Genomic DNA, 15,939 nt, shown 5'->3' with positions numbered 1-15,939 from the left:
ACAAATGAAATTTGTTTAGACACTTCCTGATTAATACTTATCAATGACAGTCTACTGAGGTGTTCCTGAGACACTGTAGATCTCAAATAGGTTTTAATCAGCTTGAGTTTGGAGAAACTTCTCTCAGCAGATGCCACAGTCATTTGGTACCCCCTCTGTAATTTGGAGCCCTAGGCAGTCGCCAGTGTTATGGGCTGACCATTGTAACCTCAGAAGATCTTATATTGAAAGGTGGTAAGGTGAGGCACATCTACACATGAATCATCATTGTATTGCACATGCGAGTCTTTTTAATTTCACCGGACTAGGCTGCTTCAAAACACTCTTCTTGTCAGTCACATTTAAAATAATAATTATCCAGGATAAATAAGTAAACAATCAGTGAGTTTTTTTATTACAACTTATTGCACATATACATCTTTAAAAATATAAACTCTATTTGCTTAAACTTACACAAAGAAATGTACATCACAGACTATACAAAGATGAAGGTATCAGTCGAAGAACTCGTAACACTGGGTAAAAGGAAAACGTGAAAACTTACCTATTCCGTATATTTTTAGGTTTGTACTTTTGAAATGTTCCTTAAGGCTAAAGTAAGTGCCATTGCTCCTGCGTCGACAAGTCCAGAAATGCCCGTTTAACGTGAGTATGGACAACGACGGAAGCCTTCTGATAAAGCTTTCGAGGTTCCTGGGGAATGTGCTCCCTATATGTAATGCATTTAAGTACAGAAGGCCTCCTATATCCATCCTTTCCAGCCCTTCTTCTGAGATGTAAGATGTCTTTAACGTTCTGATAAAAGGCGCTGCAGTTATCAAGTGGTGCTGGAAATTCTCTGCGGCTTTGCTTGGGAATGATGGAGAGTGTATAGTGAGTGCTAAGGAATTCAACTTTGGAAATGTGTTAAAAGGACTTTGTGAGTAATCATACTCTTCAAGATTTGTTTCTAGGCTCAAAACCTGTAAAGCTGAACATGAATTTAAAGCTACGACAAGCTCTTTGGCAACGACTCCATACAGTAAATTAAGACAGAGTGTCTGTAGAATATTACCAATTTCATGAAATACAGATGCTAATTCTGAATTGGAGAAGAGAGAATGTTTATATAACACTAACTCAATACTCATGCACTGATGCCTTTTCATAAGATCTTTGACAAAATTCCTCGTCTTTGCACTGAAGACTGCATCAACCTCAATCACTATGTGGTTTACGGTTGGATACTCTCCATAGTTTTCTGCAGTGTCCTCTAATAATTCTAATTCATTAACATACCCAATCTGCAGAACATCCCAATTATATTTTTCTTTTCTCAAAAAGGGAGAGTGTAATCGGAAAGCAGACACAGGGAGCTCTGGACTGGGCTTGTGAATATTAATAAAGTTAACCCATCTTGTCTTAATAAGTGGATATAAATGCTGAAGGCAATGCATAAATTCTGTTATTGGAACACATGTGTTTGAATTGTTATTATTGATAACTACTTCCTTTAATTTTGGAAAGGAAAGTACTATTTTTCCTTTACTATCAAGGCTTTGTATTACATCATCCATCCTTAGTCCCCCAAAGAAGGTCTCAAAGAGAATATCACTCGATGAACTTCCACTTGTGAGCACAGCATAATATGCAAACAATTTAAAGTATAACGTTTCAATATTTTTGCCATACATTCGAAGACTATTAAATACAAAAACACTACTGTTATTAACAAGGAATACATGCTTGAGGTAAGGAGAATGTTTTAGCAAGGTTAACACCGGTGCAGATTCTTCAAACTTGATGAAGGCTGTTGATAATCTCTCCAAATGAAAGGGAGCAACTGCTTCCAATAGTCCATTAAATATTCTGGCTGTCATGCTGCGAACACTCTGCAAAGAAAAATACCTTTCAAAATATTGTACTTTGCCCCTAAAATGATTTCAAATCTTCAAGTAATCTACAGTCATCTGCAGCAAGCAAACTGTTGTTCACAGCTGTAGTAGACTTACAGCTATTTGAATGGATGGACAATTTAGTCGGAGTACTGTAGTCACTACTTGGTAGGTTATTATTATACAGTTTAACCAGGCCACTGAGCTAATTTATTTAGCCTTCACAGGGAGGGCCTGAAAAATTTGTCTTTATTAAAGTTTAGATTTTATTTATTAAATTAGAGCTGTTTAAAAAATTCTATAACTACGTTCACTGAAAATGTTGCAGATTTTAATACTTGTACATTTCTTTACCTGATGCTTCCAAACCTTGACATTCATTGTTGATTAAATGTTCAACATTCACAACAAAGTGTTTGATTGCTAGTGTTACTCTACATTCTATATATACTGCACTGTACAGGAATTGCTCATGTGGGCTATTCATCAAATGTCCAAGGGTGAAGCATGATTGACTAATTCTAAGAGTCAAAATTACTTGTTTTATTTCTTTAGATATGATGAATACCATGTTCCAACGTTGGGCCTGATATGTTTTAATTTGTTTATTATCACACTCATTATTCCATATATTCTGCCATTTGCTGCTCATAATGTTTCAACAAGGGTAAAAAGTTACTATTAGGAATATCTACATGTGATTGCAGCTTTGGGTACTCTGCTGGCTTCTGCATTTCCTTTAAGGAATCCAATGTATTCCTACATTTTTACTCTCTTCCTGTACCTTGCAAAGTGAGAATTTAATCTGTCGTGCAATGGCATTTTTATGCTAAATTTGGAAGAGTTTATGTAACAATTTTAATCACCAAAAAATGACATTTTTATGATAAAATGATGTTTCATTATACTTACCAAAACACTGTAAAAGCTTTTATCTCTTTAAAATCGACACGTCCGAGACATAAATTTTCAAACTTTGTTTGGAACGCTGATACAATTGGCGGGATAAGACAACCCCACCGGATGCCGGTGGGGGTGGCGTGTGCAGGAGACATACCCATAAACCCATGTCAGTTTCATTCTCGGTATACACAATTAGTGAAAACCTGAGATAACGTCTCCCCCTGCGGGGAGGAGGAGGTTTTTACGTTACAGTGTTTTGGTAAGTATAATGAAACATCATTTTATCATAAAAATGTCATTTTCATTATAATGACTTACCAAAACACTGTAAAAGCTGATTCCACATTTAAGGTGGAAGGGCAGGGGATGAGGTACCAGTTATTGAAAGGTTACACATAAAAAAAAGAAAAGGAACAAACTCTAACCATGGGTATCTTAAGGATCCCTACCAACAAAAGGGTAGGAGTCACCTTACCTGGTAGATGGGCTTTTGCAGGGAGGTACTGCTGCTGGTTGAAGCTCCATTACCTGCAGAGGCATTGGGCGTAAGCACTGCTAGCCACTCTGCTCCATAACAACCCAAGCAGTCAGGGAAGTACACCGCTGACTAAGACAAGGGGTGACTTCCTTTTGCTCTTGCCCTGAGCAACTGGAAAGCAACCAGACTGAAAAACGGGACTCACCGCCTAACCTAAAAACAGTTAAATACATCCCCCTTCCCTATACCCTCAGCAGCTCAACTAGAATGGAGGGTACTCCAGGTGAACTGAGCACCCCCAGCTTCCCATTAACTCAGCAACCATAAAACCACAGGGGAAGGAAAGATAAAGAACCTACCCCCCTAGTGTGTTCCCCCTAAAACCAAGCCTGCTACCGATACGGGACCTAACGCAAACAGGTCCTGATACGCAACTTCGACCTCCCTAAGGTAGTGAGACGCAAACACCGACTCCGACCTCCAGAAGATGCTCTGTGTGATCTGCGAAAGTAACTTATTATGACGGAAAGCCACTGAAGTTGCTATTGAGCGCACTTCGTGAATGTGAGACTTGACTAGGCGTGCGTCCTCTTCATTGATGTGCCTGTGCGCCTCTAAGATGAGTTCCTTGACAAAGAAAGCCAGGGCATTCTTGGATAAAGGTTTGGTTGGATCTTTCACTGAACACCACAGGTTAGAGGAACGTCCTCTGATGCTGGCCGTTCTGGCTAAGTAAGTGTTGATAGCTCTAACGGGGCACAAAGAAGCCTCCAATTCTTGAGGGCCAGCCACTTCAGAGAGGTTCTGAATGGTAAAGGACGGAGGCCACAGGTTGGAAGGAGACTCGTTCTTGGCCAGAAAATTCAAGGTGAACGAGCAAACAGCATTACCTTGTGAAAAACCCACTTCCTTGTCAATGGCTTGTATTTCACTAACCCTCTTTGCTGTTGCTAAAGTAACCAGAAAAAGGGATTTCTTAGTGAGGTCTCTAAGAGAAAGATCTTCTAAAGGTTCGTACCTTGGAGACATAAACCACCTCAAAACTACACCTAAATTCCAGGCAAGGGCAGGTTTTGGGGTCTTAGCTGTGTCTAAGGACTTGAGGAGGTCTGACAAGTCTCGGTTATTTGATAGGTCTAACCCCTATGGTAGAAGACGGAGGACAGCATAGCTCTGTAACCCTTGATGGTTGATGGCATCAATTTTCTTGAATCCCCCAAGTAAATGAAAAAATCGGCAAGTTGAGTTATAGACGTCGAAGAAGAGGAGATACTATTTTTTCTACACCAGTTCCTGAAGACTGTCCACTTGGATTGGTATAATTTGCTAGAGGAGTCCCTTCTGCACCTCGCAAAAAGCCTCTGCAGCCTTGCTTGAAAAACCTCGCACTCTGATGAGCTTCCTGACAGTCTGAAGCCTGTCAGAGCGAGAGTGGACAATCCCTGGTGGAACTTCATTAGGTGGGGTTGTCTGAGAAGCGACTTCTTTTGAGGGAGAAGCCTTGGGAAGTCTATCAGGAGATCTAGCAGGTCCGGGAACCACTCCTTCCTTGGCCAGAACGGGGCAACGAGGATCAGTTCAACCTTCTGATGGAATTTCACTTTGTTTATCACTTGCCTGATGAGCCCGAAAGGCGGGAAGGCATAGGCAAACAGGTTCGTCCAGTCTAGGAGCATGGCGTCCACCAAGTGAGTCAGTGGGTCTGGAACTGGTGAGCAGAACACTGGGAGACAATGGTTCTTGGAGGTAGCGAAGAGATCTATTATGGGAGTGCCCCACAGATTCCACAGATCTAGGCACACTTGCGGGTGCAGGGTCCACTCCGTGGGAGAGTCTGGTTCCGACGGCTGAGTTGGTCCGCTAGGACGCGTTCAGCTTTCCTGCACAAACCGAGGGAACAGGGCCACCCTGTTGCTGTCCGCCCACAGAAGAAGGTCCCTCGCAGCTTTGAACAGGGAGAAGGAATGGGTACCTCCTGTTTCGGATGTAGGCTAGAGCTGTCGAGTTGTCGGCGTGAACAGCGACTGCTTGGCCTGAGACGTGGGTCGAAAAGTCCTGGAGAGCGAGGTGAATGGCCAACAGTTCCTTGACATTGATGTGGAGCTTCTTCTGTTCGTCCGACCAAACTCCTGACGTTATGAACTGAGGTTGGCTAGATGTGCTCCCCACCCAACACTGGACGCCTGTTTCTGAGAACATCTGCAGGGATGGTTGTCTTGGGAGGAGATCTAGACCCTCCAAAAGCCTTTCCAGCGATTTCCACCAGAGAAGATGCCCCTTGACGTCGGGAAATGTTGAAGACCGTGGAGTCCGTTTGGGTCCTTCTGTCCCAAGAGCCCTGAGGAAAAACTGTAAGGGTCTCATGTGCAGACGGCCTAACCTACAAATTGCTCCGCTGACGACAGAGTTCCCAGGAGAGCCATCCACTGACGGGGCGGAGCAACTGTCCAAGAGGAGAAACTTCTCCACTGTCTGAAGGCAGGAGGAGACCCTTTTGGGAGACAGAAAAGCCCGAAAAGCTAGACTGTCCAGAGTCATCCCCAAATAAAGAATCCTCTGTGAAGGAACTAAGCTCGACTTTTCCGTGTTTATCAGAATCCCTAAGTCCCGAGCTAACCTTAGGGTTCTGTGAAGGTCCTCCATGCAGCGGTCCCTTGATGATGAACAGAGTAGCCAGTCGTCTAGGTACAAGGAGATCCGAACTCCCTCCAGGTGGAGCCAATGACCTATCGGGGCGAGAATCCTGGTGAACACTTGCGGGGCTGTCGACAGGCCGAAGCAGAGGGCCCGGAACTGGTAAACTCTGTCCTTGAAAACAAAGCGAAGATACCTCCTGGAGTCCTGATGTACTGGAATGTGAAAATATGCATCTTCCATGTCGAGGGTCACCATCCAATCCCCCCGAGTTAGTGCCTGAAGAACTGAGCGGTTTGTTTCCATGGAAAACTTGGTTTTCACTAAGTACCGATTGAGAGCATTTACGTCGAGAACTGGCCTCCAACCCCCTGATGACCTGAGGACTACAAACAGGCGGTTGTAGAAACCCGGGGTTGACACGTCCTGCACTACTTCGATGACCGTTTTCCCTAAGAGAGACTGGACTTCTGTCTCTAGGGCTGAAAACTTGACTGAGCCTCCTGAGTATGCTGTCAAGGAAATGGGAGAATTAGAGAGAGGAGGAGGTTGGGCGAACGGAAGGCGGTAGCCTAGCTGGAGCACTTGCACCACCCACTGATCTGCAACTCTGTCTCTCCATTCCTCCCAAAAGAGGCTGAGTCTGGCCCCCACCGGCGCATGGAGGACAGGGATCCTACTTACTGGTATGACGACCTTGTGGCTTCGAGGAGAACTTGTGACCCTGGGTTGGAGTGGGACCTTGAGTAAGGTTTGGACCTGGAGTTACTGAAACGGATGCCTGTTAAGAGGAGATACCATCTTGGTCAAAGGAGCGGGAGCAGGCCTCGGTCTGGTGGAAGACATAGACAGGATGTGTTACGACGCCCTCTTATCCATGGCTGACAGGACGACTTTCACTACTGCTTCTGGGAAAAGGCCCTCCTTGTCAAAGGGTGCGAACATCAACGCCGTTCTCTGCGAAGAAGTCACAGCCTTACATAAGAACGAGCACCAAGTTTCCCTCTTCTTCAGAGTGGCCATGGCGAAGAGGGAGGAAATTTCGCCTGCCGCATCATGGATAGCAATATCGGTGCAGGAAAGGAACCCCATGATTTTCTCCAAGACGTCTTCTGCGACATTAGCCTGCTCCACCTGTTTAAAAATAGCTCCCATTGACCAATCGATAAAGCTGACAATCTCTAGGAGCTTGAAGAGGTTCCTGGAAAAATGTTCTACATCTAGGGCAGAAAAGAAGGTCTTGGCTGCCTCGAATGAAATGCATCTTGAGGGGTCCACAAGGGAGCCGAAATTCCCTTGTGCTGAAATTGCGGATCCCAGTGAAGGAGAAGCTCCTGTGCTATAATAATTTTGCCTCCTTTTCGACAGCTTTGAAGGAGGGTATTTGCAACGACAACTTACCCGAGGACCTCTTAGCTTCCAACCACGCCTCTACCTCTTTTAATGCTTTCTTGGAGGCGGTGGAGAGTACCAACTTGGGAAGTGAAGTGGCAGGACCTTGTTTTCCTAGACGCAACGTAGAAGTCGGAGAAGAGGGGGCTGTCGGCTGAAAATGTTGAGGGTACGACTGCAGCAGAAAGCTGAGTAGAGAAGTGTAATGTGAAGAAGGCCCCGATTCACCTGGACCTTCCTCTTCACCAGAAAGAATCGGTTCCGTGCCCAGACCGTCCAGGAGTTGAGGAGGAACGACTTCTTTATCCTCAGGAATACCAAGGACTTTGCAGACTACCTTTTCTAGCTTCTCTTCCAACAGAATAGACTCCTGGGAGGGCGAGGATGTAGCCAAAGGAGCAGACACTTCGTGTGTAGGAGGAGGAGTAAGAGGCCCGGGCACTTGCGGCGGAACTTCCTGGAGAGGGCTAGGCCTCTTGACTGCACTAGGTGACCTGGGAGGAAGCGTCTGAAATGTATTTTCTTGATCGGATCCCCACGCTGAGCAACCAGGTATAGGGCTGGCTGTCCTTTTCTTGAAGAGTTTAGCAACCCTAGGGCAGGAATTATCCGAAGATTACCTCTTTAAGGGCCGAGAGGTCTGATCCCACTTGCGATGACGAGGAGGGGGGATCCGAAGAGCTGGAATATGAAGAGACTGAAGATGAACTGCTGCTACTCTCACCTGACGAACTTAACCTTAGGTAGTGCCGCTTCGACTGCGACCGCCTTGACGAAGCTTCTGGGGACACCATCCTGCAATGTCGGCGATGGCGAGAAGATCGACGCGTCGATGGAGAAACACTACGCGAGCTTACGCGCCCCCGAACCTCCGGGGCCTTGCGAGAATCACTTTCACGTCTCCCTGAAGCTTTTCGACGCTTCGAAGGCGAGTCAAGCTTACTACTTTCGCCACCAGGACTAAGGCTTTCCTGTGCCTTAGAGGACGAGCCTGCTCGTGGGCAATAATTTCTGACCTTTTCGCCAGCGCCGGACTGTCTTCTAGCCTCAGAAGGCAAGTGGGACAGTTGCCTTTGCTCAAAAGATTCAGAAAAACGAGCAGACTCGCCTGAAACACGATCGCGAACAACCACATTGTTATCACCAACACCAACACTGACGTCATCACCGACGCTAACGCCGGACTACGGTGCGGCGCACTAAACTTAAGACCGACTCCATGAAACCGTTCATTTGCGCTTCCATTTGATTTCTGAAAAGAACGAATTCTGATTTATCAGCCTCGAGGCTGGGCTTGGCTTTAGGGAAAACATACTGGGAAGCTGGTGAAGAAGAGGGGGGAATATGAGAGGGGGAAAGAGCAGCGGTAGAGGAGGGGGAAGGAGAGGAGGAAGGAACAGCCGGTAGAGGAGGTGATGCCGATGCCACCACCGAAGAAGAAGATAGCCTAGCTTCCTTACGCTTAAAGGCTTTCCTATCCCTATCCCTAACCAGCTTTACCTGATGGTAACTGTATGTTTGCCAAAACTCCTGACTCCATTCCATACATTCACTGCATGTGTTCTCCTGGGAACACTCTTGACCCCTACATGCTGTACACAAAGAATGGCGATCGTACTTAAGTTTAACTAGTTTGGCGGAGCACAAATTCCCTGCGCAAACTCTGGATCCCGAGAAACTTGAATCCGACATAGCTACCAATTCCCAGAGCTAGGCTAGCTAGATTAATAAACAGGCAATTGAGTACTTCACCAAGGAGAGACGCCACAACTAAGCGCAAGCAGACAAAGGAAACCAAACAGTTTGAGGCAGACGGACGCGCGAGATGCGTTCCCAATACGCCCGAGAATGAAACTGACCTGGGTTTATGGGTATGTCTCCTGCCATGCCACCCCCACCGGCATCCGGTGGGGTTGGGTCTCCCGCCAATTGTATCAGCGTTCTGAACAAAGTTTGAAAATTTATATCTTGGACGTGTAGATTTTAAAGAGATAAAAGCTTTTACAGTGTTTTGGTAAGTCATTATAATGAAATTACACAATTTTGTGAGGGAACGTCTTTGATCAATTTAAAGGGCTGATCCTGTTGCACATAATTCTGCTGAGGAAAGAAAAACATTATTTGGCAAGGAAACTTAGAAAGTTTTGTTGGGTAATGTGGCTGCAAATTCATGCCTAATGAATGAAGATTTGGAATGGCATAATGTGAATTTTTATGTCTTATGTGTTCTATTACATGTTTATGATGTTCTGGGGTAGATTACCATTTAGTTTTTAAATAAAAAATCTTTTGTGTACAAGTTTCTATCCTGCATAATTTAGGGAGCAGTTAGTTACATTATCGGAATGTATTTTATATTTCTTGACTTAAAACAGTCTACTGGCACTAACTGGGAAAGATGGTGAGTGAATATTTGTATATATCTCTCTGATCAAAAAGTTTCTTTCTGAGCTCAGCCCCGTGTCAGCCGGTGAAATTCCATTCTAACTCGAATTTCTAGGTATAAATATTGCTAAATATACCAGAGAAAAAAGCTTTCAGGAATGCTGGAGTTACTACCCCCAGATCGAGCGTCTTCTAATGAAGACGTCGGTATAACCGAGGGTGAGTGAAAGAATCACAACCACAGAGCCACACTCGATAGACATCCCCATGTCAAGATCCCCGGGAAGAGTGAGGGGCCGTACCAGCGCCACGCTCACCCGCCCGCCACGCTGGCGACTCCAGCGCCATCTGAACTCATTCCATTTCTAGCACTCGTTTTGATCGCTGTTTTGTTTGTGGCTTGTGTTTTTGGCGTGATTTGCCTTTTTTTTTCACCATGTCGTCAAGCACCTTTACTGTTTCAAGTTAAGTACCATATTCTTGTGGGGTTTTATGATAAGTTTGGCTGTTTTACACCGTATTTAGATATTATACGTGAATCTTGTTGGGACGCTGCGGCATCCCCTTGTCAGCCATGTCGACCGCGAGGTTCGCTCGTCCAGCTTGTTCTGTTTGGGCTTCTCTTGGTCGGTTACATTATTTATCATTCCCCCCATAGGATTCATCCTGGTGGTCTTGCCTGGGTTGGGTCTTTTGGATATCCTCTAAAGTTAATTTCGTAGAACTTCCCATCATAGGAGTTCTTACATTTAGGGTTCCCGTAGTATTTTCCGCCTAGGTATCTCCCCAGGATGTTTTCCCTATTAATTATGGTCATTATAGATTTACTATTATGTTTGTGCTTGATGTCATGTTTTATTATATTTAAATCTTATCATTATTACCGTGAGCGTCAGGCACAGTCCTATCTGTTTACTTCCTGTCGCTTTGCTGGTTAGGCTACGTGCCAAGCACAAGCCGATATCAATGTCTAGTGTATATGTTTAGTAATGGTGGTTATTTATTTATTATTTCTGGTTAACATCCCTGTCCTAGCCCTGCCTAGTGCAAGGTTAGGCTTTCCTGGTAGCCTATTTGGCCTCCCTCTCTCCCTTGTACCCTGGGGTAGGTTAGGTGAGAGGAGGGGGATCAGCAGATGGAGGGAGTTTCTTTTGTTGTTCCGTCCACCGACCGTTGTTTGGGTGGTGGAGTGAGACCCCATTGTCCTCCCCCTTCTTTTCGGAGGGGTAGAGGTTTTTCCCTTGGGTGTGTCTCCTCCACGCTATTTTAGCATTCCCTTACCTTACGGTTCTGGCTGGCCTTCAACACAGGAATTTCTCTCCCTGTTGGTTCTACATCCCTCCCTTTTATTCTCCCCTTCGTATTTTATAGACTGCATCTATTACAAGGTGTCAGAGTGGGGGTCGTAGGCTACTTCCTTTTCCCTTCCTGTTAGGGCAGGCCTAGAGCTCTCCCTACTTGGGTATCACTTTACCTAGTACGGCTTGGGATTTCAGTTGAGATGGGTACACGTCTTCCCTAGTCTCCTGTTTTCCTCTTCTCTGGTCTAAGCCCTTCCTTACTTAGCTTTTTCCCCTTCCCTAGCCTACCCTAAGTCAATTCCTTGTCATCTATCATGGTGTGACATCGGTCCCCGATGTTCACCCCGAGTGCTTGGGTCCTCCCTGGTGGAGGGATTCGCTCCCTCCCAGGGATGGTGCTGGTGACAACCGTCTTGACTTTATGTTTCGTTTACCCGCTCTCCTCGGATCGCGTGGGTCTTCGAACATTTTCAGGGTTGCCCTTCCCCCCTCCCATCATCCCCGGTCCTCCCTTTGCCTCCCGCATTCGCCTCGGCGTCTGGGTCATTCTAGTCGGAATTGATTGGCGCGTACACCTGCCCATGTGGGTCCAGTTGTGTTTTGCCTCTTCCTTCTTGTGTACTCTAGCGGTAGAGGCTTGGGATCTCCGGTAGTGATGGTACCGGACTTCGGGGGACTCTACCTCATATGTGGCGTTGTTAACTAGTTTCTTTACCACCCTCTATGTGTATACACTTGTTACTGGTCCCCGGCGGCTTAACCCCGCCGTCGGGTTGATATGTTTGCTTTATCTTATATCAGAGTCCGGTGATCCTTCCCTTGGGTTCCGCTGGTTTTCTTACTGGCGGTCCTTGTGGTGAGGGTCCTGTTGATTCAACTCTCTCGTTCCGCCGGAGTATTCCGGCAGTCGGGAGGTTTTCTGTTTACCATATGTTTGTTGCTGGTCCCCGACGGCTTAACCCCGCCGTCGGGTTGATATATGAGTGTTGCTGGTCCCCGGCGGCTTAACCCCGCCGTCGGGTTGATATATATTTGCTTTTCTTTAATATTATATCTGGGTCCGGTGATCCTTCCCTTGGGTTCCGCCGTTTTTATTTCTGGCGTTCCTTGTGGTAAGGGTCCCGTTGATTCAACTCTCTCGTTCCGCCGGAGTATTCCGGCAGTCGGGAGACTTTTTGCTTACCATGTGTTTGCTACTGCTCCCGGCTTAACCCCCGCCGTCGGGTTGAGATATTTACTTTAATTTTATATCAGAGTCCGGTGATCCTTCCCTTAGGTTCCGCCGTTTTTATTACTGGCGTTCCTGGTGGTGAGAGTCCCGTTGATTCATCTCTCTCATTCCGCCGGAAAATTCCGGCAGTCGGGAGGCGGTGCTTACCATATGTTTGTTACTGGCCCCCGGCGGCTTAACCCCGCCGTCGGGTTGATTTGTTTACTTTAAGTTTCTTTGCTTAGTAGGTCCGTCTCTGACGGGGTTTTTCATTCCACCGGAGTTCTCCGGTAGCATGGTATGAAAATACTTATCCCTACATAGTTTAAGTTTCTTAGAGTGGTAGATTCATGTACTTTTCACACTTACAGACTGTTCGTTGTGAGGAGCCCGGATGTGCCGCCATCCTCCACCAACCCTACGGGCATGTGGTGTGTCGGACTCATGCTGGCTGTGCAGTCCGGCTTGATGACTTGATCGTCTGGCATCTGGACGGCTGTGAGGTTTGCTTCGCATCGTATGGATGTATCCAGGACGAGTCGGTAAGCTAATTACTTCCGCTTTACCACATTAGTCACAGTTTATTATTTGGTCACATTTGGCTCTTATATAAACACGGTATTAGCCCTTCTTTGACACTCTGCTCCCTTTTAGGTTGACGAGTCCTTCAAGAAAGAGGCCTTGGGGTCTCTCCGCGCCTGGATAGCTGGGTTCGGGAGGAATGTCCCGTCAGGGAAACCCTATATCCTCGATGAAAAGCTGAGGGACCTGCTTTATCCCAGCGCACGGATCACTGCGGCCGTACCATCTGATGTGGCCGCACCTGTAATCAAGCAGATCCGGGCCGCGACCCAGCCCCTGCAAGGGGACCCCCTACACTCGGGGGATTACGGAGTCGTCGCTGCGCTCGACCTGGACCTCGAGCCGATGGTCACCGAGCAGGACCAGGGGGTAGGTATTGAGGTAAGTGAGGCAGTGGGGGCGGGCGCCCTCCTTGATCCCCCTCCTTCATCATCCTCTTCCTTTCAGGCCTTCACTAAACCTGCTATCTTGAGGGACAGAGTTCAGTCTACTGTCCCCAAGTTGAAGTCGTCGTTAAAGGCGAAGGGCTACAAGTCCTCGTCTTCACGAAAAGCCTCTCCTTTCCCCCCATCGAAGCCAAAGGGTGCTGACCCTTTGCCTTCCGGGAGCAAACTGAGTACCCCAGGCAAAGGAGCGAGTAGATGGGCGACCAAGTCCAGCCCTCCTCGCCAGCCTGCCTTTGACCCGGAGGCGTTTGCGGGGATGTTGTTGCAGAGGTTCTCCACGGAGGTAGACACTAAACTAGATAAGCTTACTGAGAAGCTTCAGGATCATGAGAAGCTGATTGCTGATTTGTTGCGCTCCGGTGGGGCCGGGGTGTACTATCAGTTCCCCGACACCGATGCCCTCCCTCCTTTTGACGTAAGGAACCTGTTTGACTTCATGGTAGCAAAGATGAACTGCCGTGAAGTTCATCTTTCTGATGCCACTATATGTCTTGAGCCCCCTAACAGGTTCATGAGGCTAGTTCTTTCTGGGGAACCAACCTTTTCCCAGGGGTGACGATGAAGTCTCCGGTGTCCTGGACGAGCGAAGTTCAGAGAGCAGCTTCAACCAGGGCCAACCAGAGTCTGAGCGCTCCCGGTGGGGTATCTCCGCTCTTTCAGAGCCATTGAGACCTCCCTGAGTTTAGCGGTTCCCAGAATAGGCCTGGGAAACGTTACAGGAAGCGCAGGAGACCCCAACATCAGGCGGTTGTTCAGGCAGTCCCGCTCTCAACGGTGAGCCAACCATCCACCTCCAAGGCCCAACCCCAACAGTATGTGCTGGTTCAACCAGCCCAATCATCCTTGTTGCACCTCACGGTGAGGGCAACTCTCCTCACCCGGCATACAACCCCCTACCTATGAGGGCCGTGGGGTTTTTCACGGCCTTAATAGGAGTGCAAGGGGGTAGAGGTCGCGCCCCTTCAGAGGCAGGGCTGAGCCTGTCTTCCGGAGGAAAAGTGGCCACGGTAGAGGAAGCAAACCTGCTTCCTCTCACTAAGACCAGTTAGGTGGGTGAACACCTTTACTGGTTCAGAGACCAGTGGTCCTTCAGTCCCTGGACACACAGTATCGTGTCCAAAGGTCTGGGTTGGAACTGGATCAGGGGGCCCCCCTCCCATGACCAGATTTTACCATCCTTCCTCCAAAAGCCCTACAGGTCTTGGTGACGGAACTACTCAATAAATGAGCTATAAAGGAAGTGAGGCACCTCAAGTTTCAAGGCAGGCTTTTCACTGTCCCCAAGAAAGTTTCCGGCCAGCAAATAGTGATTCTATATGACCAAGTTCCTGGGGTCGTTCGGCTTACAATTGAACAAGGAAAAGTCCCGCCTGATTCTGGAGTCTCGGTTTCAGTGGCTGGGTCTCAAGTGGGACCTAACCTCGTACAGGTTATCTCTTCCGCCGGCCAAGCGGAAGGAAATCTAATTCTACCAGAAAGTCTCTGAAAGTAGCCTTCCGCAGGACTCAAGAGAGGTTTCTCGGCCCTCTTAAGTTTGCTTCAGTGACAGACCTGCTCTTAAAAGCGAGATTAAAGACATCAGATTCAGAGACAGAGTCCCTCATCCCCTCAAATCCTGGAGAGAGGCTCCGCCCGTGGTCCACATCCAGGGTCTCTCGAAGCCTGTTCCACTTCAATCCCCCCTTCCGGCTCTGATAATCCACTCAGGCGCTTCTTTAAGCGGCTGGGGAGGTTATTCACCAAAACAAAAGTCTAAGGGATATGGTCTACAATGTTCCAACAGTTTCATATAAACACCTTGGAAGCTGTGGCAGTGTTTCTAATTCTTCAGAAACTCCGCCCCGCCGACCCAGTTTCACATCAGGCTGGTGTTGGGCAGCGCGCCTGTGGTGGTTCATTGCTTCAACAGGGCAGCTCCAAATCAGGTCGCGTTAACCAGGTGGTGGTAGCTACCTTCTCCCTGGCGAACAAGCACAGCTGGCATTTGTCAGCCACCCACCTATCGGGGTGCGGAACATAGTGGCAGTCTCCCTGTCCAGGACTACTCCGTTGGAGGCGGAGTGGTCTCTGGGCGGGAATCGTTCAATTGAATTTGCCGCCAGGTTCCAGGGCTCCAGGTGGATCTGTTCGCTGCAAAGAACAATTACAAGCTTCCCTGATACGTGGCTCCCAACCCGAACCCCCAGACCTTTGCCACAGATGCAATGTCCATAGTTTGGAACTGTTGGGAGAAGGTGTACTTGTTTTCCCCAATAAACATGTTGTTGAAAGCACTGCACAAACTCAGGTCATTCAAGGGCCATCTAGCTCTGGTAGCCCCTTATTGGCCAAAGAGCAACTGGTTCCCTCTGCTCCAGGAACTCAAGTTGCGGTGTCATCAGATACCCAAATCCAGTCTGACCCAAGTAGTACAAACAAAGGCTGTGTCTGCTTTCTTAAGAATTCAGAATGCCCGGGCTTTACGGACTTTATAAAGCTTGCTGCAAAAAACGGAGCAAACATTGACCCCGTCAACACTCTGTTTCTAGAATCTGATAAGGGAGATTCTACTCTCAGAAAGTATGATTCAGCAGTCAAAGAACTAACATCCCTCTTGAAGGCATCTGAAGCTCAAACTGTGGCTACTAACCTAGCGGTTACTTTCTTTAGATCATTGTTTGAAAAATGCCTCGCCCCGGCCACTATTGATGTAGCTAAATCAGCCTTAAAGTAGGTATTTCTGATTAGCTTAGCT

The 15,939-nt window shown here is 47.3% G+C and overlaps 1 protein-coding gene across 2 annotated transcripts in view; it reads right to left on the bottom strand.

Moving 5' to 3' along the window:
* Positions 1 to 378: 378 nt before the first annotated feature.
* The window catches only part of LOC136845308 (uncharacterized), a 36,027-nt gene continuing 20,466 nt past the window's right edge, over positions 379 to 15,939 (bottom strand). For both annotated transcript variants that reach the window (XM_067115520.1, XM_067115521.1), the window contains exon 4: positions 379 to 1,871. In XM_067115520.1, coding sequence (XP_066971621.1) covers positions 495 to 1,871 — 1,377 coding nt within the window. In that variant the 3' untranslated portion in view covers positions 379 to 494. The remainder of the gene's footprint in view (positions 1,872 to 15,939) is intronic.

Source organism: Macrobrachium rosenbergii, chromosome 13 (assembly GCF_040412425.1).
Source record: "Macrobrachium rosenbergii isolate ZJJX-2024 chromosome 13, ASM4041242v1, whole genome shotgun sequence".
In the NCBI taxonomy this organism is placed as follows: Eukaryota; Metazoa; Arthropoda; class Malacostraca; order Decapoda; family Palaemonidae; genus Macrobrachium; species Macrobrachium rosenbergii.
The sequence above is the reverse complement of the archived record's forward strand: the minus strand, read 5'-3'. Positions and strand labels throughout refer to the sequence as shown.